The following is a 25463-nucleotide window of genomic DNA, read 5'->3' as shown; positions in this document are numbered from 1 at the left end:
TTTGAGTTCCTACTCTGTGAACATTGCTGCATCTTCTACTTTTGTCCACGGATCCTTTCCAGAGCTGTAGGTAACCTGGGCACATAAAAATACTCACCAGCAAACACTCAGCCACACAAGTACACACCTGAAGAGACATCAGCAGACTCACACTGGCACATGCTAACCAACACCAGTGTTAGTCCCTCAGTTGTGTCTGACCCTTTGTGACCCCATGGACCGTAGCCCACCAGGCTCCTCTGTCCATGGAATTCTCTAGGCAAGAATACTGGGGTGGAAAAAAAAAATAAAAAGAATACTGGGGTGGGTTGCCATTCCCTTCTCCAGGGGATCTTCCCAACCCAGGTATCGAACCTGGACCTCCTGCATTGCAGGGCGACTCTACCGTCTACAACCAACATCAGACACTTTCACACACAATCAGTGCCCATTAAGCAAGTGTGATGAGGGAGTGGCACTAACCTGACCTTCCAGGGAGGAGGCTGGCAGATGGTAACTGTCTGGCACACACACCCCAGCTCCACTCAAGGTCTGTTGGAGGAAATCCATAAACAATTGAAAGCATTTTCATTGATAACCTACAGCCTACTTAAGGGCAGGATGCCCAGACCTTTGTGCTAGTGGCTAGCTAACCCATTTGACCCCAAAAATGTATAAACAAGCTTCACCATTCCCAGACTGTCTGCAGTTTTTTTCTTCCCTCTTATAAATTTTGATTTTGCCTCTGTTCTTGGACTCACTCTATAAATCGACTCTTCTTGTGTGAGCAAACAGTGTAAATCAAAGGACCAAACTATGGAAAGTGGCCAGAAGTCTGACTTGAGTTACTCTCTGACAGCGTGCCAACTCACAGATCCATATACAGCACCTCTTGGCTGACACACACACACACACACACACACACACATACACACACGTGCACACACGTGTAGACACAAACATGCACACACACATACACAGAGAGGAACTCATGTAAGAATAGAACACCACAGGTGTGACTGTCCCAGGCCTCTGATCAAACAGGATTCGCACAAATTTAGAGTCATTTGATCAAAATGTGTCCCTACAGCCCCCATTCCTAAGAAACTTCTCAGTAGACCCTGGACCATGATTGCCTTCTCTTTAAATTAAGAAAAAAGAAGGGAAAAGAAAAGAAATAGATCTCTTCCAATGTCTTTATTATTATAATTATCATAATCTTTACTTTTCAAAAACATAAATAGGTGCACGGAACCCTGGTGCCTGCACGGTCCCGGGGGTGGGGGAAGGTGGGGGGAGGGGTGGGTGACACTCCCACCAGGAAGGAGGTGCCCCCCGACCCAGCCCTGCCGAGATGGACACCTGCTCGGGTGGCAGACCCAGGTGAGAGGACTCTGGAGGAGGGACCCTTGGAGGGAACCTGACCCCCATGCTTCGAAGATCCCTTGATGGCTCGCTCTCTCAGTGGGCTGGAAGCCGCCCCCTCTCCCCTGGGCTTCTCCCCGACACAGATGAACTCCATCTTATCCAATACATTCAGCTGCGGTTCCAGAGTTCTTCAGCCCTCGGGTCTCTCCGCCCCTCCTCCCTCCTCCCTAGCTCTCCCTGGAGGTGAAAGAACCAACGATTGCACTGCTCTTGGATAAAGTCAGGAAACAAAAAATAATCTTCTTTATTTAACTTAACCCCTTCCCTTCTCCCCCTGTCCTGTGCTGGCCCCTGGAAAGGCACAGCGGGAGATGGAAGGTACGTCTCTAAACTCCAGTCCACGGGTTACCATATGTTTGCTTTGCTTTGGCATTTGGGGGGAAAATTAGATGCAGATTTGGCGATTTGGGGGGGGGTGGGCGGGTGCATACACAATGTGGGGTTTATTTTTTTTCCTTCTTTAATGGAATTCCTTATATGACAGAAAGCGACAAGGAGAGGACACCATCCGGATGGGGTGTCAGCCTGGCCAGGCTTCTGGGCTCAGCATCCTGGCACGTCCTTCACGTCCGGGAAGCTCCTCTCAGTGGGCCGTGCTGGGGCGGCTCCTCCTCAGGGGCCGTGAGCTCCGCTTCTGTAGTCTGCGCTTGTAGGTGGCGGCTGGGGTGCAAGGGAAATGGAAAAATCTGGGTGAACCCTGGGAAGAAAGCAGGCCAGCCCAGCCTCCCCCAGTCCTTCTCCGCCGATCCCCTCCCGTAGAAACCATGGGCTCATGAAGGCAGCCTGAGGTTTTAGCTGCTTCTTGGTTTTGATTTTTCTTGAAACCACCTTGGGCTAAAGGGCCTCAGGCTAGAATACTGGAGTAAGAAATGGCAACCCACTTCAGTATTCTTGCCTAGAAAATCCTATGGACAGAGGAGCCTTGTGGGCTATAGTCCATGGGGTCGCAAAGAGTCGGATACGACTGATCGACTGATAACAGGGGGCTTTGGGCGGGTGTTGAAAAGGCCAGGAGGGCACTCGCCTTCACCTTCCCCCTCTCAGTGAAAGTGAACCTCCCGGGGGGCAGGGGACACCTGTGACAGAGCCCTCAATGGTGTTGGCAGTGGGGGATAGGGAGGAGGATGCGTTGGCCGGATCTAACGCTGTGCGGGGTGATGCTCACGGTCCGTGCAGGTGATCCGAGGCTCCTCCCAGTGCCCGCTGGGCTGGCACCGGATGGTGGGCACGTGGCGCTGGATGAAGCCCTCGGTGCACTGGTACCGCACCAGGGCATTGATCTCGTACCGGTCCTTCTTCTGTCCGAAGATCCTGGCGTGCTCCACCACGGGGGGCTCTCCGCAGGCCACTGAGGGGCAAACGTCCTTCAGAAAGGGCTCTCAGAGGGTCTCCCCTGATGCCCTGTGATGAGCTGGTGTGGTCCCCTTGGCTGTGGGGAGCCAGCTCAGAGTCCAAGGAAGGGGCGGGGAGCCTTGACACCCAGCCATGAGCCCTGCCTGTGGGGTGGGGGGGCACTTTCACTCTGCACTGGAAATCTGGAAGCCACTGGTTCTGACATCTGGGTTCCTCAATGATTTAGAGCATCAGGAAGGGAATAAAAGGATGAAGGGTTGGGAAAGAGGGTGAGGGCCAGGCAGACTGGCTGTGACTTCGCTGTGATAACGGGCTATGAAAATGGCGGTGCAGATGGACATCTAGGTTGCTTCCATGTCCTGGCTATTATAAACAGTGCTGCGATGAACATTGGGGTGCATGTGTCTCTTTCAGATCTGGTTTCCTCAGTGTGTATGCCCAGAAGTGGGATTGCTGGGTCATATGGCAGTTCTATTTCCAGTTTTTTAAGAAATCTCCACACTGTTCTCCATAGCGGCTGTACTAGTTTGCATTCCCACCAACAGTGTAAGAGGGTTCCCTTTTCTCCACACCCTCTCCAGCATTTATTGCTTGTAGACTTTTGGATAGCAGCCATCCTGACTGGCGTGTGATGGTACCTCATTGTGGTTTTGATTTGCATTTCTCTGATAAAGAGTGATGTTGAGCATCTTTTCATGTGTCTGTTAGCCATCTGTATGTCTTCTTTGGAGAAATGTCTGTTTAGATCTTAGGCTCATTTTTTGATTGGGTCATTTATTTTTCTGGAATTGAACTGCAGGAGTTACTTGTATATTTTTGAGATTAATCCTTTGTCTGTTGCTTCATTTGCTATTATTTTCTCCCAATCTGAGGGCTGTCTTTTCACCTTGCTTATAGTTTCCTTTGTTGTGCAAAAGCTTTTAAGTTTCACTAGGTCCCATTTGTTTATTTTTGCTTTTATTTCCAATATTCTGGGAGGTGGGTCATAGAGGATCCTGCTGTGATTTATGTCAGAGAGTGTTTTGCCTATGTTCTCCTCTGGGAGTTTTATAGTTTCTGGTCTTACATTTAGATCTTTAATCCATTTTGAGTTTATTTTTGTGTATGGTGTTAGAAAGTGTTCTAGTTTCATTCTTTTATAAGTGGTTGACCAGTTTTCCCAGCACCACTTGTTAAAGAGGTTGTCTTTTTTACCATTGTATATTCATCAGCAGATGAATGGATAAGGAAACAGTGGTACATATACACCATGGAATATTACTCAGCCATTAAAAAGAATTCATTTGAATCAGCTATAATGAGATGGATGAAACTAGAGCCCATTATACAGAATGAAGTAAGCCAGAAAGATAAAGACCAATACAGTATACTAACGCAAATATATGGAATTTAGAAAGATGGTAACGATAACCCTATATGCAAAACAGAAAAAGAGACACAGATGTACAGAACAGACTTTTGGACTCTGTGGGAGAAGGTGAGGGTGGGATGTTTAAAAAGAACAGCATCGAAATATGTATATTATCAAGGATGAAACAGATCACCAGCCCAGGTTGGATGGGTGAGACAAGTGCTCAGGGCTGGTGCACTGGGAAGACCCAGAGGGATCGGGCGGAGAGGGAGGTGGGAGAGGGGATCGGAATGGGGAACACATGTAAATCCATGGCTGATTCATGTCAATGTATGGCAAAAACCACTACAATATTTTAAAGTAATTAGCCTCCAACCAATAAAAATAAATGGAAAAAAAAAAAAAAGATAGCACCTAAAAAAAAAAAAAGAAAACGGCGGTGCAGGGGAAGGAGAAACCATAGGAGGCTGGGGGGCGGGGGAGGGGCACGAGGCCAGGAGCAGGAACAGCTGGTGAGCGTCCTAGCCACACCTCCAAGTCTGCAGACTCAAAGCCAAGGATCAAGGCCTGACAATTCCAACTCGTGTGACTGATGGACTTGGGATCCTAGAGAGAGAGGCTGCCAACTCATGTGCAACTGTGGGTGACTTTCTGTGCTGATACCCAGGGTACTGTGTGTGCAGGGGGCTCTGTCCTCTAGCCTGTGACCGTCACCCTCTCCCTGTCCCTACTAGGCTGAGCCTTCCCCTTGGTTCTGGAATGCTGGCATGGGGCAAGGCCCCTGCCCCCCAGGTCAGCTCCAATCTGCCAGTTGGGCAGGTGAGTGATGCCAGCAGCCAGTTGGGCAGGTGAGTGATGCCAGCAGCCAGAAGTCCAGGTGACATGGCCCAGGTCACACTGCAGGAACCTGGGGTCTTGAGTCTGTCCTCGTGGGACCCCTCCCATGCTGCCACTTACCTGTGCCCTTTTTACAGGTGAAGGGCAGCTGGTAATTGCATGGGACATCGTTCCACTCGCCCTTCTCATGCCAGATCATCACCACGCAGTCCTCCCCAGTGGCAAAGAAGTTGTCAGGCTGGTTGGGGCGCCAGTTCTCAAATTGCTGTGGGTGGGATTGGGGAAGGGGTGAGCAGAGGGCAGGAGTGGGACAGCCTGCCTAACCCCTGCTTTCACTCCCTGTCCAGCCCCTTCCTGGCCATGGTGCAAAGACTGCCGGGAGTCTGGTGGTGCCATGGGACTCACGGGCCCTCCAAAGAACTTGATCACACTGCCAGGCTATGGTCATTGTCAGGAACTCAGAAGACCCCGGGTTCACAGTCCCTGTTAATGAGTTGATGCCAATCTCCTCTTCCATATGGGCCAGCGGGGATGGTCACCAGGCTGCCAGGCTTGGGCAGGGCTGGGTGGTAGAGCTACTGTTCCCATGTTCAGACTCTGCCTTTCCAGGCTTCTCCCTCTACCCTGACTGTAGACAAACGAGGCCCCTTTCCTCTGATGTAGCTGCTCCTCTTCCCCATGACCATAACAGAGCCATGACCCTGTTCACATTTGCCTCTTCTAGGAAGTCTTCCCTGAGGTCTTTTGCTGATCTTCATTATTTACTATGTATACTATTCAACTGGCATCTATGTTGCTTTCTATTTGTCTGTCTACCTCCTCGTGTGGATTCTAGTGCTCTGTGGGCAAGAAACCTCTCTAAACCTTCCTCTTGGGGGCCTCAGGTGGCTCAGTGGGTAAAGAATCTGCCTGCTAATGCAGGAGACATGGGTTTGATTCCTGGGTTGGGAAGACTTCCTGGAGGAGGGTATAGCAATCCATTCCAGCATTCTTGCCTAGAGAATCCCATGGACAGAGGAGTCTGGCAGGCTACAGTCCATAGGGCCACAAGGAGTCAGAGACAATTGAAGCGACTGAGCATGTATGCATGCATGCATACATACCCTCTTGGTGATTTGCCCTCATTCATTCATTGCCTTCCTCATCCCCACCCTTCCCTTCATGTTATTACACAGGTGTCCAGCCTTGGGCTAGTCTCTAAAGGTGAGACGAACAAGACACAATCCCAACTTCAGGGCTCCTGGTCTAGCACCTGCTCAGTGAATGTTTGCATGTGATTTGAACGTGTCTGTCTCTGGGGTTCTTCCTTCATCCTCTCTGGGCCACCAACTATCCTGGGTGCCCCCAGCAGAACTCACCAAGGAGTGTCCATCTGACCAGCGGAAGTCCCCTTCGATGGTCTTGTCATTCAGGCCGATCCACTGGTAGTCCTGGGCATTGTCTGGAGAAAGGACATGGGTATTGGGCACCTGAAGGTATCTGGGAGAAACTTGAGTTCATCGAGACAGAGGGGACGCAGGGGTGGCAGGAGCTGGGTGGGTGCTTAGGAGCATGCCACCTGCCTCCGGGGTCCTGACAAGGGTCTTGATACGTGCATGTTTGTGTTGCACTTGGGCCCACCTCCCTGAGCTGATGTAGACTGACGACAGGGTTAGTCTGAGGCTGACTCTGACAGACTGTGGGCTGTCCTGGGTACAGTCAGAGTCGCTGGCCCCTAAGCCTGTGGAAATGCCCCCTTTCCCTCCCTCCCAAGTCCACTGACTGCCGGCCAGGGAGGCCCTTGGCTTGCATGGCCATTCCCCTCTCAGGCCCCTAAGGCCCCACCGCACTCACTGTTGACAAACTCCTGCTCCTCGGGGGTGACGATGCTGCTGAGGTGTGACTGCTGCTTCCGGCACTGGCTCTCAGCGTCCACCCAGGTTGCCCGGTCAGGGAAGTGGCGGTAACAGTGGCCCTGGAACTTGGTCCAGCCTTCCTCGCACAGCTTCTGGTCTGCAATACAGGGCAGGGGCTTGAGGAGAGGGCCAGGGGCCGACTAGGGGTGGTGGATTCCTGTGTTCACCCTGCCTTCTGTGTCACACCCCGAAAGGCAGGGAGAGGCCCCACTGGATGGAGGCTCAAGTGGGAAGCCAGGAGGCCTGGTCCCGCCCCTCATCCCCCAGAGGCCTCTGGGAAATGCCAGGGACCCTCTCTTTTTCTGATATCGCCTCCCATCCCCAAAGCTTTTCTCCTGTTGATGCCTGCTTGGCAGGACTGGCAGAATTCAGCAGGCCAGGTAAAAAGAGGTGGGAATGTAGGAGGCTTTGAGGCTTAAGGACAACTTAAGGAGACTCTGAGGGGCTTCAGGGAGAGAGGGGGCGGCAGGGGAGTGTGTGCAGGTGGCAGGAGCAGGCAGTGCTTGGGGCATGGAATGGAAGCTTGGGTGGGGACAGAGGAGGAGAACCAAGTCCGCTTTGGTCCAAAGAAGACAGGGACCTCTCAGTCTTTTGATCAGAGTTGGCTCTAGCAGAGCACACAATACTGGCTTGGGGTCCATGACCCAGAGACCCTGGTTTTTCATGTTATTTCTTGGTGGCGGATGAGAAGAGGGACTTTTCTCCCCCTAAATCTATATTGATAACAGGTTCTGAGTTTAGGAGAAAGCACTGAGGTGGAGCTCTTGGAACCATCTAGAAGGACAGACAGAGGCAGGGGTGTGCTAGAGCTCACTGGCGTGTGTCTTGCCAACCTGGCCTTTATTTTTATTTGTTTAGTTATTGCCGCTCCATGAGGCATGTGGGATCTTAGTTCCCTGACCAGGGATTGAACCATGTCCCCTGCAGTAGAAGCAGGGAGTCTTAACCACTGGACCATTACGGAAGCCCCCCAACTTGGCCTTTAGTGGTATGACATTGGTAGCTGCCCTGGCCCTCGTGGGAGTGTTGAATCTCAGAAACTGGCAGGTGCTACACATCATCTTTGAGAGTCAGTTGTTCTACCAGCACAGCACTGGACAGAAGGAATTCCAAGACCCTCTCTTCTTTCTTCCCCTGGTGTCTCACAGGTGAAGGACTGTCCCTAGGGCCCTGGAGCTGAGTGTGGGGCCATGAACCCCTCAGGCTGTGTGGCAGCCTTCTGGTCGGGCAGTTCTAGGAAGAAAGGATCACTACTGCTTGGCAGGGTTGGAAGACAGACACAGAGAGAAGAGTTCGTGGCCAGCGGTCTTTGAAGAGGGAGGCAGAGCAGCAGGAAGCACTTAGGAGGAGGTTGCTGGTGCCCCTGCCGCCAACACCTTCCCCCAAAGGGTTTGGAAAGAAAGGCAGAGAGGCTTCAGAGATAACTGAGCACCTGAGGAAGCCACAGACATCATCCCAGGGCTGACTTGTGGGGTCAGTTGGGGCTTGAGGGCTGAGCTGGGCTGGCAAAGCTGGAGGGAATAGCTGAGCCAGGAGGAGCCAGCGTCCTGCAAAATGGAGGCTCTCAGGAAATAAGCAACAGACTACAGGAGGCAATAGGAAATAAGCAACAAGAAGGCTACAAGAAGGCTCAGGGCTCCAGGAAGGTTGGAAGCATCTGCTGGGGGTGGTGAGTGCTCAGGACTGGATGGGAGAAGACAGGCAGCCCTAATCAGCTAGGTGCCCAGGCCTAGGGCCCAGTTCTGGGGCTCTGGCAGCACCCTCTCTTTGCTGCATCGGAAGGCAGAGCCCTGTGCAGGCACCTCCTTGCCAGGCCTGGCACCCAAGAGCTGTGGTCCGCGTGGACATTCCAGACTCTTCTTCCTGTGGCAAATACTCTGGCATTACGGGGAGAAAATCCTTGTAACTCTCCACTCCCACCCCAGGAAAGACCGATTGCACCAACTTCTTGGAGCCTTGGGGTGAAGGTGGAGGATGGGAAGCTGCAGAGAAGGAGGGTCCAGGCCAAGGCTTTTTGTCCAGAATTTCCTCCACCAGCCTGAAACCTTCCAAAACTATCTTCACACACTGATTAGGAGTTTCAGCTGCTGTCTGAAAGCTTCTGGGATGTACAACTTGAGGGTTCATTGTAAATGGCTTTGGCCCCTAAATATTTCCAGTTCTGCATGGATCATTGCTACTAGCAACAGCAAGCTTTTCTGAGATGGGGTGGCCCTGAGACCCAGGAGGATGAGGAAACTAGGAAACACCAAAGGCGAAAGAGCTTCAGGCACAGTCTGGCCTCAGGAAGTTCCTGGCCGACAGCTCCCCTTGGCAGGTCCTGGCCCAGATGCAGAAGCAGAGGGGTTGGCAAGAGGAAGCTCATCCAGTGAAGGGGGCACAGGTTTGATCCCTGGTCGGGAACTAAGATTCCACATGCCGCGTGGTGTTGCCCAAAAAAACCACGAAAATTGTTTAAGAAGGAACAGGAAGCTCAGCTCCTGTCTCACGCAACGAGGCTCTGTTCTCCCTGGCCAGCCTTTTGCCTTGCACAAGGAAGCGAGAAAGGAAGTGCAGACCGGAGTGGCATTGACAAGGCAGCTGTCATGGTGGCAATGATGACAAGGTGACACAGAGCAGTCCCTGTGCATGCGTGACCTGAGCATGCTGGTGACACGGGAGTTCTCAGATAGACCGACCATAGCTCTTGCCAGAGAAGAGGTCAGCTTGGCCAGTGTGGTGTGGTGGCTCCCCGGGCCATGGAGTGGCCACTAAGGTCCCGTGGGCAATAAGGCAGGCAGACACAAGTCCATGGGCATGTTGGGAGGATCCATGGCCATCACCCAGAGCAAGGACCAATGACTCCCACCCATAGCTTCCTTCAAGACAAATGCATGGAATTGGCTCTGTCTTCTTAGTCTGATGCAGGTACCAACTTTGCTGGTGGCATCTGGCATCTGGAGAAGGTTAGTATTTGAAAGTTTCCCCCAGAGCCCCACCTTCCAAAACATAGATTGGCCCGGCTTGCCTGGCTCTTCTGCGGTCAGGTCAGCCAGGGAACCAGAGGAGGGTTTCTGTGGGGAACAGCAAGAGAAGGAGTGAGAGTGAGGGAGGCTGACTTCTCAGTTGTGACCCCAGAAGTGGCTGCCTGGATGGATCTTGGGTGGGGGGTCCAGCCAGGGCCTAGAACCTGTGGTTAGCAGGGAAGGGTGAGGAAGGAAGAGTGGGTGCAGCAGTTAGTAACATTAGCTGAAGCCGAGACGGCCGTACCAATCTCACACATGTCCCCTTGGTAGCTGGGAAGGCATAAGCATGTGAAAGAGTCGATGGCGTCCACGCAGGTGGCTCCATTCAGACAAGGGCTTGAGAGGCACTCGTCAATGTCTGCAAGAAACCAAGGGCCACCATTAGGACTCCTGCCCGCAACTCCAGCTTCTCAATTGCATTGCAGCTTCTTTATGGGTGGCCAGCCCTGCGGTTCTCCACAGCCCTGGATTTCCTAAGAACTGTTGCTGCTGCTGCTGCTGCCACCATCTTGGAGCACTGAGCCAAAGATCCAACAAGGGTTTTCTCGCATGTGCGTGATTCTTGACTGGCAAGCTTGGGGCACTGGAGCCAGGTTTCCCAGCAGGTGAAGAGATCTGGGGCTTCTGAAGGCAAAGGCCTATTGTGAGAGTGAGCTTGGAGTTCCCCCAGGTGTCTTCTCTTGTGAATATTTCAAGCGGCCTTGGGGTCTGAATTGGCTCTCAACATGGCAGTGAGTAAGGACGCTGGAATTCAAATACTGGAAGCTTAGTAAGAGCTCTTTCTTTTCCTAACTTCTTCTGTCATTTTGAACCAAGGAAAGAGGACAAGGCCATGCAGTACTAGAACAAACAAGCTAGAAGTGGTTTGCAGAGCACAGGTTCATGAGAAAATGGCAGCATGGAATATTCACACGAGATTTTTTTTTTGGTTGCAGAACCTTCTTTGTCTTCAGTAAATAAAAGTCTAGAACGTCTTATAAAGATGAAGGCAACTTTGTTATCTTGGGGGGGTGGAACAGAAATTCAGTCTAATATCTCCTCATGTAATCTTCTCTTTCAGCCAAAGGCCTCAGAAAAGGGACATCTCCAGTGAATCACGATTTCTAAGAGGGTTGCATCCTGGCTAGTGGGAGGCCAGTGTTGGTAGCTGGCGAGGCACTTAGTAAGTGGCCACCCACCAGCACCAGCCTGGGATACTGGCAGGTCTCCATCAGCCTCGTTCCCCAGAAGACTCTTCTCTCCTTCTGTTCTTCTGGTCCAAGATGTACTTTGTGATCCATCTTTGTGGGACTTACACTGATAAGTCATTGGCCTTTGCCTCAAATTTTCATCCATTAGCTAAGATGAGAACTGAAACTCCTAATATAGTCTTACTGTATCTTTCAGAGAAGCCAGAGACCTAGAAGATCCTTCTACTCTTTTCGTATTCGTTCTTCAAAGGCACCTGCTGGGTTCCTTCCTCTGAGAACATGACAAAAGGTATTGGAATCTCCTCTTCCCAGGGGATTCATACAATTCTGGAATGAATAGATTCCACTGTCTTATAAGTCAGCATGATGTGTACAGCTATATTCATACAAACTTTAGGACCTGATGTGTCGATGGGTAGTCTCCACACAGACACCTTCCTAAATACGTTCCAGGACTTAGTTCTTACTTCTTAAGAACAGACTAGACCGTTAAAGTCAATCCTCTGAGAAGATAAAAGCACTTTCTTCTGGATCCTCTTCATTAGCGTGACACTGATGTTATCCAGACCTTAGCTGGTTTTGTGCCATGAGAGGCCCTGAGAATCTCAAGTCCTCAGAGAGGTCTCTCTTCCCACGAAGTTCTTGACTTCATTTCAGGGAGTTGTACACCATGGGCTAGAAACCAACGGTTCCAAGTCTGAAACTGTTCCAAGCAAAACCAAAATGCATGGAGGAACAGGCTGAAATCCCAGCATGCACTTGGATTCCCAGCATGCACCAGGATTCTCAGCAGCAGCAGTAGCAGCAATAGGTCAGGCCAGTGGGCTGGGCAGAAGCTGGGGGAGGCTCTTTTGCTTCTGCTGTTGTCTTTTGGTCCATTAGCATCATTATGGGAGACGGGAAGCACTGGGCAAGGGGGTATTAAGCAAATGTAGGCGCTAAAGCAGTTGTACAGAGCAGGGGAGGGAGTGGCCCTTGGGAAGAAGAGCTAGACATCAACCCTGGGGCCTCTGGCCAACCCACGGGGGAGAGGGTGGGAGGGCAGAGGCCTAAGGGAGGTCAGGCCCGGTGGTCTCCAGTGGTCCCAGAGGCTTATTTTACACCACTTGCCCCCCTCAGGTGGCCTGAGCCCCGGGACAGTGCGTTTTCCTTTGTTATGTTTGGCCAGGGCACAGAATCCGAGAAGGCTGCAGGGACTGAAACTCAAGGAACTAGTTTCCTGGGCTCAGAAGCTGTTTCATATAGCACCCAAGATTCACAGATAAGGAGGGAAGGCAGGGCCATAATTCTGAAGACCTGAGAGCCTGTGAGCGGCACTGGAGCAACTTAGGCTGTCAGCAGGATGGAGAGGGTGGGACATCCTGGGTGGGGCCTTCTCTTTAGTCACTCAGGCCTGTGGTGCCTCCTCTCCTCTTCCTCTGATTAGAAGAGCCATTCTGGCCCTGATTCGCCCCACCTCTTTCAGTGAAGGCAGTTAGAGCACTGCTTGTCTTCTGGAACCATGAGAACAGTTGGGCTGGACCCTGCTGTACTTTGGGGACACCAGACAAGGTGACAGCAGATGGAGAATGGGAAGGGCTTTGGGCAGACTATGTGAAGGAAGAGAGGAAAGAGAGGGAGCCATTATCTCCCAAGAATCTTCTCTGAACCAGACACCATATCTCACAACCTCTTATCCTCCAAGTGTTCCTCTAGCATGGATGTCATTGTGTCATATTATAGATAAGAAAACAAATGAAGTGACCTGCCCATGCTGGTAAGAAGGGGAAACAGATTGGAGGAGATGGAGGAGAGAATTAGACCATGAGGATGAAAGTCAGGCCTCTGTTATACGTGGAGGGAGAGAGACACTGGATCTCAGCATCTCATTACCATTTGTGCCTCCCCAGTCAAGGGCTCACAGGACTCTGAGTCCGCTTTCCACTACTCTAACCAAAAGGGATATTTTGTTCCTGAACAAGGTTTTCTAGTGATGTCACTAGCTAAGAACCCCTGGTAAAGGTGACAGGAATAAAGATACTTGCAAATAATCACCTTGGCCTCTGAATTGGAGAACTCACGCCTCTACCCTGAGTAGATCTTGTCCAGCTGTTGCCTGGGTCAGAACTCAAGACATCCAACTTAGCATTTATTTTGTTTACAGAAAAAGTTGAGTGAAGTGACAGCGGGTGCTTTTACTCAAGTGATATCCAACCAAAGGGGTTGCCACTCATAAACACCATGGTATGAGTGCTACCCCTCAAGTTGTTCACTGCACAACCTGTGTGGCTGTATGTGATGACCCTGGACATGACTCTACTGAACAAGGATGGTGGGGGGGAAAACCCCTCAAGAAGCACAGAGGCAATTTCTTAGCTCAACAGATGTTCCACACCCTGCATGTTCCACACCCTGCAAAGACCTAGGATCAATCAGGATGAACAGAATTGAACATATATACTTGCTTTCTGGTATATCACAATGGATAGTAGGACTATGTGTGTGTGCTCAGTTGTGTCTGACTCTTTGCCACCCCATGGATTGTAGCCTGCTAGGCTCCTCTGTCCAGAGAATGCTCCAGGAAAGAATACTGGAGCAGGTTGCCATTTCCTACTCCAGGAGAAGGACTATAACAGCATATTTATCAGTTCCCATTAGCTATAAAAACAAACATGATTAAAGTTATAGTTATTTATACTGTCAAGTCTTTTACATTTTAAAGGTTGATCTTGGATGCAACTTTAGTATCCTTCTTAAATTCAATTAGTTGCCTGTTAAAATCTGCTTGTGGACTTCTTGGTTATGTCAAGTCAAGATGTAATTTATACTTTCACTTGTAACCCTGTATTTTCACTTGCTTTGAAAGCATTTCCCCCAACCCCCAGGGATAACATTTCACTGGAATTCAAACATCACCCCACTGGGGGAAGAGACAGTGTCAGATCGTAGACCGGAATCTCAAATCCACAAAGTGAAAAATGTCAATAAAACAGAAAAGAGTCTGATTAAAATTTAAGTTCATGCCCTTCTAACCATGGAGTTTAGAGAAATCCAGGCAATGCCAGTGGTTGCTGAGAAACTGAATGTGAGATCTGCTTTCTTAAACTTGGCTGTTCATTAGAATCATTGTGATAATGAATTTTTAGATTAAAAAAAATTACCAACACCACCAGAGTCCCTCTCTAGACCAAGTGAATCAGAATGGCTCAGGGTGGGGCCCAGGTATGGCACTTTTAAAAAGCATTCCAGCATTTCCCTGGTGGTACAGTAGATAAGAATCCATCTGCCAGTACAGGGGATGTGGATTCGATCCCTGGTCTAGGAAGATCCCACATGCCACAGGGCAACTAAGCTGGTGTGCCACAACTACTAAACCCACGTACTGTAACTGCTGAGACCTGTGCGCCTAAAGCCCATGCTCTACAACAAGAGAAGCCAGTGCAACGAGAAGCCCAAGCACTCGAGAGTAGCCCCAACTTGCCACAACTTAAGAAAGTCCACGCACAGCAACAAAGACCCAGGGTAACCAAAAATAAATAAATACATAAAAATAATAAAGTATCCCAGGTGATTCTAAGGAGCTGCCAGGATTGAAACCTCAGGATCAGAAATCTAATTCCTACAGGAAAAACTGTGTTAACAGTGGAAGTGAGGAGAGTGCTTCTGCTTTTTAAGTTGATAGGAACAGGATAGTCTTGCTTTTTTTTTGGCCACATCTCGTGGCCTGTGGGACCTTAGTTCCCCCACCAAGGATCAAACCTGTCCTCCTGCAGTGGAAGCGAAGAGTCTTATCCACTGGGCTGCCAGGGAACTCTCCAGTTCAGCGCTTAACTGCCAAAGAAACTGTAGCAGTAGAAGTGCTCACTGCTAGTCTTGTCTGACGCTTCATGATCTCATGGACTGTAGCCTTCCCAGCTTCTCTGTCCATGGGATTTACCAGATAAGAATACTGGAGCAGGTGCCATCTCCAGTATGGCAATACTGGTTGCCATCTCCTACTCCAGGGGATATTCCCAATCCAAGGACTGAACCTTCATCTCTTGCGTTTCCTGTATTAGCAGGCAGATTTTTTTTTTTTTACCACTGTGCCACCTGGGAAGCCTTGCTAAAGAATCTGAGTATTCATTAAACATTTATTTTGCTGTAAAGAGTACAGAGTAATAGTTTATCAAGAACTTGTTTACAGAACGCTGACTAAACAAGATGACACAGATCTATAAGGCCTTTGAACAACCTGTGGTTCCCAGTTCTAGAGCCACATGACAGGTGGGTGATCTATGGATGCTGGACACCATCTGCAGTCCTTTTGGAAGCACCAAGTCTTGAGTTAAATTGAACAGGAGTGACTTGGGACCCCAGGGGTATCGTGGTGGGCATATGAGATGCCAGATTTTGCATGTGGATGACTCACTACTCACTCTTTAGAGATGACAAAGCTTTTCATAATCAGTGGCATGAGAGACAGAAAAGGGAACCTGTAAGATGTACATGGATGATCTTAATCCTCACAGCAGTGTTTCCCAGCTCTGCCTGCACACTGGAGTCACCTGGGAGATTAAAAAACCCAAGTGCCAAGGCCACAGGGGTGGGACCGAGGCACCAGGTCTTAAAGCAGAGAACCACCATCTCTGACACTGTTTACAAATGAGGTAGCAAGGGCTCCTCTGTGTCTAGTTGAACCACTGCGATACTACAGCCACTCTTCATTCTGGTTCCCCTGAAATTTAGCTTCTAGCTCTTTTAGACCAACAACTGGTTGCTATGTTCAAGAGGTTTCTTATTCAGCTGGATGTATTAAGCAGTGAAGACCTCAATTCTTTTTTTTTTAATCACAAATTCATTTCTTGGATATTAGCACACAAATGTTTTCGATACAAAAAGTGTTAGAAATTGTTAGTCGTTCAGTCGTGTCCAACTCTTTGTGACCCTATGGACTCTAGCCCGCCAGGCTCCTCTGCCCAAAATATTCTCCAAGCAAGAATACTGGAGTAGGTAGTCATTTTCTTCTCTAGGGGATCTTCTTGACCCAGGGGTTGAACCTGGGTCTTCTGCATTGCAGGCATATTCTGTACCATCTTTGCCACCAGGAAATTATATCCTGGAAAAAGAACTAGTAATGTGCTATTAAAATAATGCCTATCAATATAACTCAAATTAAATGGCCAATTGATTAGGTAATTATTGAATAGATCTAACTCAATTGTTAATTGAAATAATAAAAGTGTTTCCTGAACTGGTCATTGTAATCATCTTTTAACCCAGTTGGTTAGTTAAGTCGCTCAGTCTGTCTGACTCTTTTGAGACCCCATGGACTGTATGTAGCCGCCAGGTTCCTCAGTCCATGGAACTTTCCAGGCACGGATACTGGAGTGGGTTGCCATTTCCTTCTCCAGGGGATCTTCCTGACCCAGGGATCGAATCCAGGTCTCCCGCACTGCAGGCAGATCCTTTACCGTCTGAGACAATTGGTTGGGATATGCATTAATTACAGAGTGTTTTGTACTCTTATCCACTACCTTCAACACATGCACATAACAGAGTTGTTTTGAAGACCTCAGTTCTTGATTGGACTCACTCAGTGGAGTTAGGCAAATTGCTTAACCTCTATGGGCTGCACTTTCAAATGGACATGATTACCAGGCTCTCAGAGCTGCCTAGGAAGAAACTGCGGGAAGGAATGCCCATTGGAAATATACATGATTAAAGAAAAGCTGTCTTTAGAGCAGATTAGCTGAGGTCCATTGTCACCTACTTCTAATTTCAGAGGTGCCAGGACGCGAGCCTTGCCGCGTGACTTCTGATACCAGTGTTCCATTTTTGTTTCAAGTAGCAGGTTGGAGAAGGAGTCGCTAAGAATGGAGAGAGGTGTCAGAAGATACTAAAAGAGGGCAAGGGGGCTCTGATCCTGGTGGCTGCCCCCATCCCAGAAGCCCTACTGGGCCCTGAGTCTGTTCCTCGCTGACCCAGGCTGAGCTGGCTGACAGAGCTGAGCTCCATAGCACTTCACCAAGATGGGCGCCCTGCTGCTCTCCACCTGCACACCCAGACCCGGGAGTGGGGAACGTGTCTGCACACCTGTCTACCAGGCAGAGTCACTTCTATTGCCGACTGAGGGCTCTGTGCTGCAAAGCGCACCAGGTCTCCCCAGGTTGTCATCAGCGGTGGGCTCTCCCAGGACAGAGGCAGTGCTCTGCCTTCCCCGTGGGGGTGGAAGACAGGGGTGTGTCTGCAGCCTCTGGGGTCATGATGGCTCAGTGAAGCACTGTCCCCTTGGTAGAAAGGCCAGGACCTTCCTAGGAGAACCAACCTTCTTTGGCCACAGAGCCCTGTAGTGTTCTCAGTCACGGCCCCCACATGTGGGCAGAGGCTGATCCCAAAGGTGAAGAGAGTGAATAGTATACACTCTAGAGCCTGTTTATACACACACATTTCCTGTGTAAGTGCCAAGTATATAGCAGGTTTATATTAAGAGTGTATATATATTAAGAGTATATAACTCATTCACAGTAATTTCCCTACATGTGAGCCTTCAAGTTGCAAACTTTCAAAGAAGCGAACGTGCATGTGGTTTCAGCAAGGAACCGGAGCCCATGCCATCGGCATCAGGCATGAGTGACATGGCAGCTTGCCCTTCATCTCCTGTTGCTGACGACCCTTCATCACTACCATCTCCCACCTCCTCTCCCTCCTCCAGTCTAACTCTTCTAGCCTGTTCACTCGATGTCAGTGCCTGTATGCCAGTGTTAAACTTCTCAAGGTACTGTCCTCCTATACTTCTCAAGGTACTGTCCTCCTATACTTCTCAAGGTACTGTCCTGTATGATTAAAAATGTTTTCTTTGTTTTTGTGTTTGTTTTGGATGTATTACTTGTGTGAAAAGTATTATAAACCTATTACAGTATAGTACTCTATAGCCAATTGTATTAGTCGGGTACCTAGGCTAATTTTGTTGGACTTAGAACAAACTGGACATACAAATGTGGTCTCTGTACAGAACTCATTTACATGGAGGGGACTTGCTGTATTATTTTGAATATATATTGATATCTATATTAATGGACCTTCATGTATGATGTAAAGGTATTTTGCACGCGTCTTAGGAATGAAGCCTAATGGAAGGCCTTGGGTCTCGGATTTCTGACTCCAGACATAAGCAGGGGTAAGGACGTGGAGGGAATGCAGAGAGCTAAACCAAGAATCTGAGCTTGGAGGGAACTGGGCATTTCTTCCCTCAAGGGAGGTGATGTTGATGAGTTGAAATGTCCTCACGGCCACAGGCCTCCAGGTGCTCAGGGAGCAACACATAGATTCAATCATCTCATTTTGGGAACCACCCCCAATCAGAGGATCCCCCAGGCTCCTCACTTATCTCACAAGCTGCTTGGACAGACAGAGGCCCCAGCATGGTGGGTGCTCAAGGGTGGGGCTCTGCTGGGTCATAGATGACCTGCAGCCATAAATCCTGGAGCTGGGAGTGATGAGTTCTATCTGTGTCATCTCATTTAAGGCAAGAAAGGTACTCAAACCCCACCCAGGCCTAAGCATAGAGGGGACCATAAGGGCTTTCCCAGAGTGGTCTACTCTGCATGATGCAAGACAGCCTACCCTCGAATTTTCCCTCCCAGGGCCTTTGGGGCATGACTGGCTCTCTTCAATACACTCTCTAGCTCAAAATTTCTTTGAAGTCTCCAGCTTTATCTTCAAAATTCAAGCACCCTTTGGATTTTGCTCATAAAACAATCATTGGCTTGACAAAAAAAAAAAAAAGAACTACTTCTCAGTTTAATGACTTTTTTCTCTTAAACCATCACGCAGAACAGACCCTCTAGAAAGACATGCCAAGCTTACCCTGTGGCTGCTACCCCAACACATCACTATGTACTCTCCTACGCCAGTGTGACAAGAAGCCTGCACCTCAGGTGACCTCGGACGCCTTCTCCTGACCCTTCTGTCTGCACCCCCACGGCGGCCGAGGGTCTTACCTACGTCACAGTGCCTGCCAGTGTGGCCAGGGGGCACAGACATATAACGTGTCCCTCCATCTCCTGGCAGGTCCCAGCACCACAGGGCTTCTCTCACAGGAACTGGCAGAGGCTGCAACCCCCAGGGAGAGGCTGGGCATCAAAAACATAGCTGCCCGGGGTACAGTGCAGCCTCCAAGACCTCCAGAGTGGGGCCCCAGGCCACAGAAACCCACAAAGCTGGTTTTGGGTCAACATGATTTCTGGGGACTCTCTCCCTCCTGAACCCCTGCTTCTGGCAGGGCTGAATTCTCTGATTGGACTCTCAGTACACAGGGGGATGCAAGGGGTCCCAGAAAATAAAGGAAAATCAGCAGCTGCTGGGTTTGTGTCAAGGCGAGACCATCACTACAGTACAGAGGAGGGTTCACTTGCACAGGGTCGGGGTGAGGACCCAGGGTCCAAAGGCACGACACAGCTGAAGTGATACATCATAGTTTCTTAAACTGTGCAGGTTTTAACCCTGCACAAAGTAAATAATGGCACATAAATATCATCAGCAGATTCATTCTCTCCTTTCACACTCATTCCATGGGCCAGGGACAGGAGAAGAATTTCCAGCACTATCTAAACAGTACTTCTTGTGCCAAGTACAGATAGTTGAGTTCACATATAAATGTTTGTGTTATGTAACTCTACTGTGACTGTAACAATTGTGAACCTACAAGTGTGTACTGTGTGCAAAGATATAGCCTCATTCTTGACATATTTATATCTCATTTACTCTCTCCTGGTACTATTGCTGTTTTACAGATGAGGCTCAGAGAGGTTAAGAAACTTGCTTAAGCCTGCACAGCTCAGAACCTTGAGTCGACACTGCTTCCTACCATGCTACAGTCTGAATCACTCTGACCCACTTAAAGGAAAATAATCCCAACTGTACCTGTTGTGGTTGCCTCTGAATCATCTGTCCCTGCTGCAGAGGTTGGGATAGAAGCATCAGTTGGGGAGGTGGCTGTGTCAGCTATTTGGCTCTCTTCTCCTGAGTGCACGGGGCTTGAAGATTCGATTTCTAGACGCGCCTCTGCAGGGCGCTGGGTCTGCTGAGTCCACTCGGATTCTGGGATGGTGGTGCTGATGACAATACCCAGCCCTGAGGTGTGGCCAGACAGGTCTCCACTGGTGTCAATCTTGTCTCCAGAAGCCAGGGGAGTGGCGGAAGGTGAGCCTGATGGCTCTACGCTCACGTCAAAGGTGGTGGTTGACTCTCCACTCACTTCCGGGGTAGCCAAGCCCTCCGTGGGGCCTTGCAGAAAGGCTGAGGGGCTGCCACTTGCTCCCAGGCCTGAGGTTCCCTCCAGATCAGCTTCATGGAAGGTGGAGGTGGTTTCACTCAGGTCAGGGGACCCGAAAGCTCCTCCGCTTGCCTCGGGGGCAGCAGACGCTCCCACCTCAGCCTCGGGATAGGCCGACATCTCACCGCTGGATTCTGGGACTGATGACGTTTCTATCCCAGATCCAGGGAATCTTGGCACATCCCCAGATGCAGAGGCTTCACCACTGGATTCAAAAAGCTGGGGGCTGTATGTTACGGGGGGTCTCTGGCCCAGTTCCTGGGAAACGGTTGGTTCAGTAACACCCTCCACCAACTCAGATGTGATTAACGTAACTTCTGGAAGTCCGGAGGCCTCCCCACTGGTGCTCATGGCTGCAGAGGATTCCCCACTTACATCAGTGGTGCCAGAAAAGTCCCCACTAAAATATGGAGTACTTGCAGGCTCCCCACTGGGCTCCACTAGCCCAGACTGAAGCCCACTTTGGTCCAAAGATCCCAAATGATCTCCAGACATGTCTGGTGCTCCAGAAGGGGCACCACTAAGTTCCAGAATGCCTGAAGGCCCTTCTCCTGCTTCTTGGGCAGTTGTAGCCTGGGTTACAGATTCCACCAAAGTCCTGTCTACAAAAGAGACAGTGGGGAAACCAGATGGAAGTCCACTGCTATCATATGCTCCGGAGGGCAGGCTGCTCCCACTCTCAGCTCTGTAGGCTTCTCCACTGACCTCAGTTACTCCGCTTGGCAGGCCACTGAATTCTGGAGGCTGGGACGTAAACCCACTGGAGTCAGTTGCTCCAGAAGACAGTCCACTGACATCCACTAGCCCAGATGTGCCTGAGAGATCTGCCTCTCCTGAAGGGAGGCCACTGAGTTCCACAGATCCTAAGCCTTCTTCTTCTTTAAATGTCATGGGGGTCACTTCAACCAAACTGGTGTCCACGAACGTAATGCCAGAAGATTCACCACTGCCACTCATGGCACTGGAAACCAGGTCAGGGATCCCAGATGTTGTCCCACTGAACTCTGGCAAACCCGATGGTTGCCCACTGAGATCAGGGATCCCAGGTGCTTCTCCACTCAGGTCAGTTATGCCGAATGGTGGACCAAGGCCAGAAAGAATTCCAGAAGCTTCTCCACTGATTTCTGGTTGTCCAGAGGGCAGTCCACTAAGCTCAGTCACGCCAGATATTTCTCCAGAAAACCCTGATGGCTGCCCACTGACCTCAAGAAGCCTGGAAGTTTCCCCACTAATGTCAGGAAACCCTGAGGGCTGTCCACTGACACCAAAGAGTCCAGAGGTTTCCCCACTGATGTCAGGTGACCCGGATGCTTGGCCACTGAGTTCAGCTCCTGAAGAGAGTCCACTTGCTCCTCCACTAATGTCCAACTCACTGAAGGGCAGCCTAGATGTTTCTCCAGCACCGCTGATGTCAATGGTTCCCCTTCCTTCTAGTTCACCTGCTGTGGTGGCTGTGACGACTTCCACCAATGTAGTATCCACTAGGGAGACAGTTGGAAACCCAGATGGAAGTCCACTGAAGTCAGGAAGGCCAGATGATGGGCCACTTCCAAGGTCCACCCCAGAATACTCACCACTAAATCCAGAAGGAAGACCACTTGCTTCTGGACCTTGCCCACTTCCTAGAGTTACAGAAGGTATTCTGCCAAGGTCCAAGGCTCCAGAAGCTGACTCAGTCAAGTCTTCTTTTCCAGAAATCAACCCACTAAGATCCCCAGCTCCAGAAGCAGAGATCTCCAGACCTTCCCTTCCAGAAGGAAGTCCACTAAGGTCCCCTACTCCAGAAGCAGAAGTCTCTAGATGATCCTCTCCTCCAGAAGGAAGTCTACTGAGGTCCTCTACACCAGAGGCAGAGATCTCTAGATGACCTTCTCCAGAAGGAAGAACACCAAGGTCCTCTACTCCAGAGGCAGAGACTTCTGGACCTTCTCCAGAAGGAAGTCTACTGAGGTCCTCTACTCCAGAGGTAGAGGTCTCTAGATGACCTTCTCCAGAAGGAAGTCTACTGAGGTCCTCTACTCCAGAGGTAGAGGTCTCTAGATGACCTTCTCCAGAAGGAAGTCTACTGAGGTCCTCTACTCCAGAGGTAGAGGTCTCTAGATGACTTTCTCCAGAAGGAAGTCTACTGAAGTCCTCTACTCCAGAGGTAGAGGTCTCTAGATGACCTTCTCCAGAAGGAAGTCTACTGAAGTCCTCTACTCCAGAGGTAGAGGTCTCTAGATGACCTTCTCCAGAAGGAAGAACACCGAGGTCCTCTACTCCAGAAGCAGAGACTTCTGGACCTTCTCCAGAAGGAAGTCTACTGAGGTCCTCTTCTCCAGAGGCAGAGATCTCTAGATGACCTTCTCCAGAAGGAAGTCTACTGAGGTCCTCTACTCCAGAGGTAGAGGTCTCTAGATGACCTTCTCCAGAAGGAAGAACACCGAGGTCCTCTACTCCAGAGGCAGAGACTTCTGGACCTTCTCCAGAAGGGAGTCTACTGAGGTCCTCTACTCCAGAGGCTGAGATCTCTAGATGACCTTCTCCAGAAGGAAGAACACTGAGGTCCTCTACTCCAGAGGCAGAGACTTCTGGACCTTCTCCAGAAGGAAGTCTGCTGATGTCCTCTACTCCAGAGGCAGAGACTTCTGGACCTTCTCCAGAAGGAAGTCTGCTGAGATCCTCTACTCCAGAAACAGAGACTTCTGGACCTTCTCCAGAAGGAAGTCTGCTGAGATCCTCTACTCCAGAAACAGAGACTTCTGGACCTTCTCCAGAAGGAAGTCTGCTGAGGTCCTCTACTCCAGAGGCAGAGACTTCTGGACCTTCTCCAGAAGGAAGTCTGCTGATGTCCTCTACTCCAGAGGCAGAGACTTCTGGACCTTCTCCAGAAGGAAGTCTACTGATGTCCTCTACTCCAGAAACAGAGACTTCTGGACCTTCTCCAGAAGGAAGTCCGCTGAGGTCCTCTACTCCAGAAACAGAGACTTCTGGACCTTCTCCAGAAGGAAGTCTACTAAGGTCCTCTACTCCAGAAGCAGAGACTTCTGGACCTTCTCCAGAAGGAATTACACTGAGGTCTTCTACTCCAGAGGCAGAGATCTCTAGATGACCTTCTTCTCCAGAAGGAAGTCCACTGAGGTCCTCTACTCCAGAGGCAGAGATTTCTGGACCTTCTCCAGAAGGAAGTCTACTTAGGTCCTCTACTCCAGAGGCAGAGATCTCTAAATGAACCTCTCCCCCAGAAGGAAGTCCACTGATGTCCTCTACTCCAGATGCAGAGATCTCCAGATGACCCTCTCCTCCAGAAGGAAGTCCACTGATGTCCTCTACTCCAGAAGCAGAAACTTCTGGGCCCTCACCCCCAGAGGGCAACCTGTCAACTTTAGGAGCACTGGTCCATGTAATTCTCTCTTCTTCCCCTGAAGGCAGTCCACTTTCCACAGGCAGGCCTGAGCCCACTGTAGAGGTGAGCCCACTGGAGTCAAGGTCTTCAGAGGGCAGTCCACTTGCACTTTCCCCTGAGGGCTGCCCACTGACGTCTAGGTGTCCTGAAATTTCTCCACTGCCTGTGAAGTCACCACTGACTTCGGGCACCCCAGATGCCTCCCCAGAGCTTGGCAGCTCAGTCCTGCTGGGCACTGGGGCTGAAAGTGTGGATGGTTCCTCTGAGGGGAATGGCTCCTCTGAGGGGAATGGCTTCTCTGAGGGGAAAGGCTCCTCTGAGGGGATTGGTTTCTCTGAGGGGAATGGTTCCTCTGGGCGAAATGGCTTCTCTGAGGGGAATGGCTCCTCTGAGGGGAACGGCTTCTCTGAGGGGAACAGTTCCTCTGGGGGGAATGGTTTTTCTGAGGGGAACGGTTCCTCTGAGGGGAACGGCTTCTCTGAGGGGAATGGCTTCTCTGAGGGGAACGGCTTCTCTGAAGGGAACAGTTCCTCTGGGGGGAATGGTTTCTCTGAGGGGAATGGTTCCTCTGGGGGGAATGGTTCCTCTGAGGGGAACGGCTTCTCTGAGGCTGAGGGCACTTCCGTTGCAGAAGGGCCTTCTGTGTGCTCCTCTGTTGCTGCGCCAGTGGGAGGCCATGTAGGAGGGATCCCTGGAGGAAAGGAAGAAGAAAGACAAGGTGTGAATTTAGTAACTCTGCCCATTTTAAGCTCATGCAGAGAAGCTGAACTCCATTCCTTCCACAGTAAGACTTTTTCCTCAAGAGTTCAGAGATGTGTCTAGACATTTTCTAATGGACCCTTGCACAGACACTTGGGAGAATAGGGACCAGAAAGCTCCCCACCACCCTCAGGCTCTGCTTTGTGAGACTCTAGGGGGCGCCACCCACACACGTCACAGTATGTGAGAGCTTGGCTGCCGTTGAAGGCAATCAAGGTCACCTTCTTTCAAGTGCTTCTACATTATCACCTCATTTATCTAGAACTATGATTTTTTTTTATTTTTTTTTTTTAGAACTATGATTTTTAAAGTGTGGTTTTTGGACCATCAGCACTGCATCAGCTGGGAGATGGACAGAAAAGGAGATTCTCGGGTCCCTCCCCAGCTCCACTGAATTAGGAATTCTGGGGCAGGACATGTCACAATGATTTTAATGACCATGTTGATAATCCTTGTAAGTGAGAATTGTGCACCAGAACTCATCCCTCTGAGGCCAAGAGGGATGTTTTCAAAAATACATCAACTTTTTCCATTCTGAGAGCTCTAATAGGGCTAACAGAGAGGATTTGGAAGAGAGAGAGAGAGAGAAAAGAAAGAAACCCCATAACTCTAAATAACTATGGTTACATTATTTCCTTCTGTCCTGTTTCCTTTGGCATTGAAAAATAACTAGCTGGGATTGTACCTTGCATATATTTTTGGGCTAATTTCCCAGGCAGAGAACCTGAGCACAGAGGGTGCTGGGTTCCAGTGGTCAGGCTCACAGCCTACCTTCACTTAAAGGAGAATCCTGGATAAGGGTAGGGAGCTCAGGAGCAGTGGTGGTATGCATGCAAGAGGATTTTAGATGGATATTTATCTATCTATTTAAACACACATATACATGTGTGCGTGCATGTTCTGTCACTTCAGTAGTGTCTGACTCTTTACAAGCCCATAGACTATAGCCCGCCAGACTCCCCTGTCCATGGGATTCTCCAGGCATG

The 25463-nt window shown here is 50.0% G+C and overlaps 1 protein-coding gene across 2 annotated transcripts in view; it reads right to left on the bottom strand.

Moving 5' to 3' along the window:
• Window positions 1-1830: 1830 nt before the first annotated feature.
• ACAN (aggrecan) overlaps window positions 1831-25463 on the bottom strand; it is a 68903-nt gene continuing 45270 nt past the window's right edge. Inside the window, exons 12-18 of one of the 2 annotated variants that reach the window (XM_065906760.1) lie at window positions 19922-24409; window positions 10093-10206; window positions 6782-6940; window positions 6307-6389; window positions 5069-5213; window positions 2573-2755; window positions 1831-2067 (exon numbers count right to left, since the gene is read on the bottom strand). In XM_065906760.1, the coding sequence (XP_065762832.1) occupies window positions 1991-2067; window positions 2573-2755; window positions 5069-5213; window positions 6307-6389; window positions 6782-6940; window positions 10093-10206; window positions 19922-24409 (5249 nt within the window). In that variant the 3' untranslated portion in view covers window positions 1831-1990. The remainder of the gene's footprint in view (window positions 2068-2572; window positions 2756-5068; window positions 5214-6306; window positions 6390-6781; window positions 6941-10092; window positions 10207-19921; window positions 24410-25463) is intronic. The other variant, XM_065906761.1, reaches the window with a different exon arrangement.

Source organism: Muntiacus reevesi, chromosome 15 (assembly GCF_963930625.1).
Source record: "Muntiacus reevesi chromosome 15, mMunRee1.1, whole genome shotgun sequence".
NCBI classification, from domain to species: Eukaryota; Metazoa; Chordata; class Mammalia; order Artiodactyla; family Cervidae; genus Muntiacus; species Muntiacus reevesi.
The sequence above is the reverse complement of the archived record's forward strand: the minus strand, read 5'-3'. Positions and strand labels throughout refer to the sequence as shown.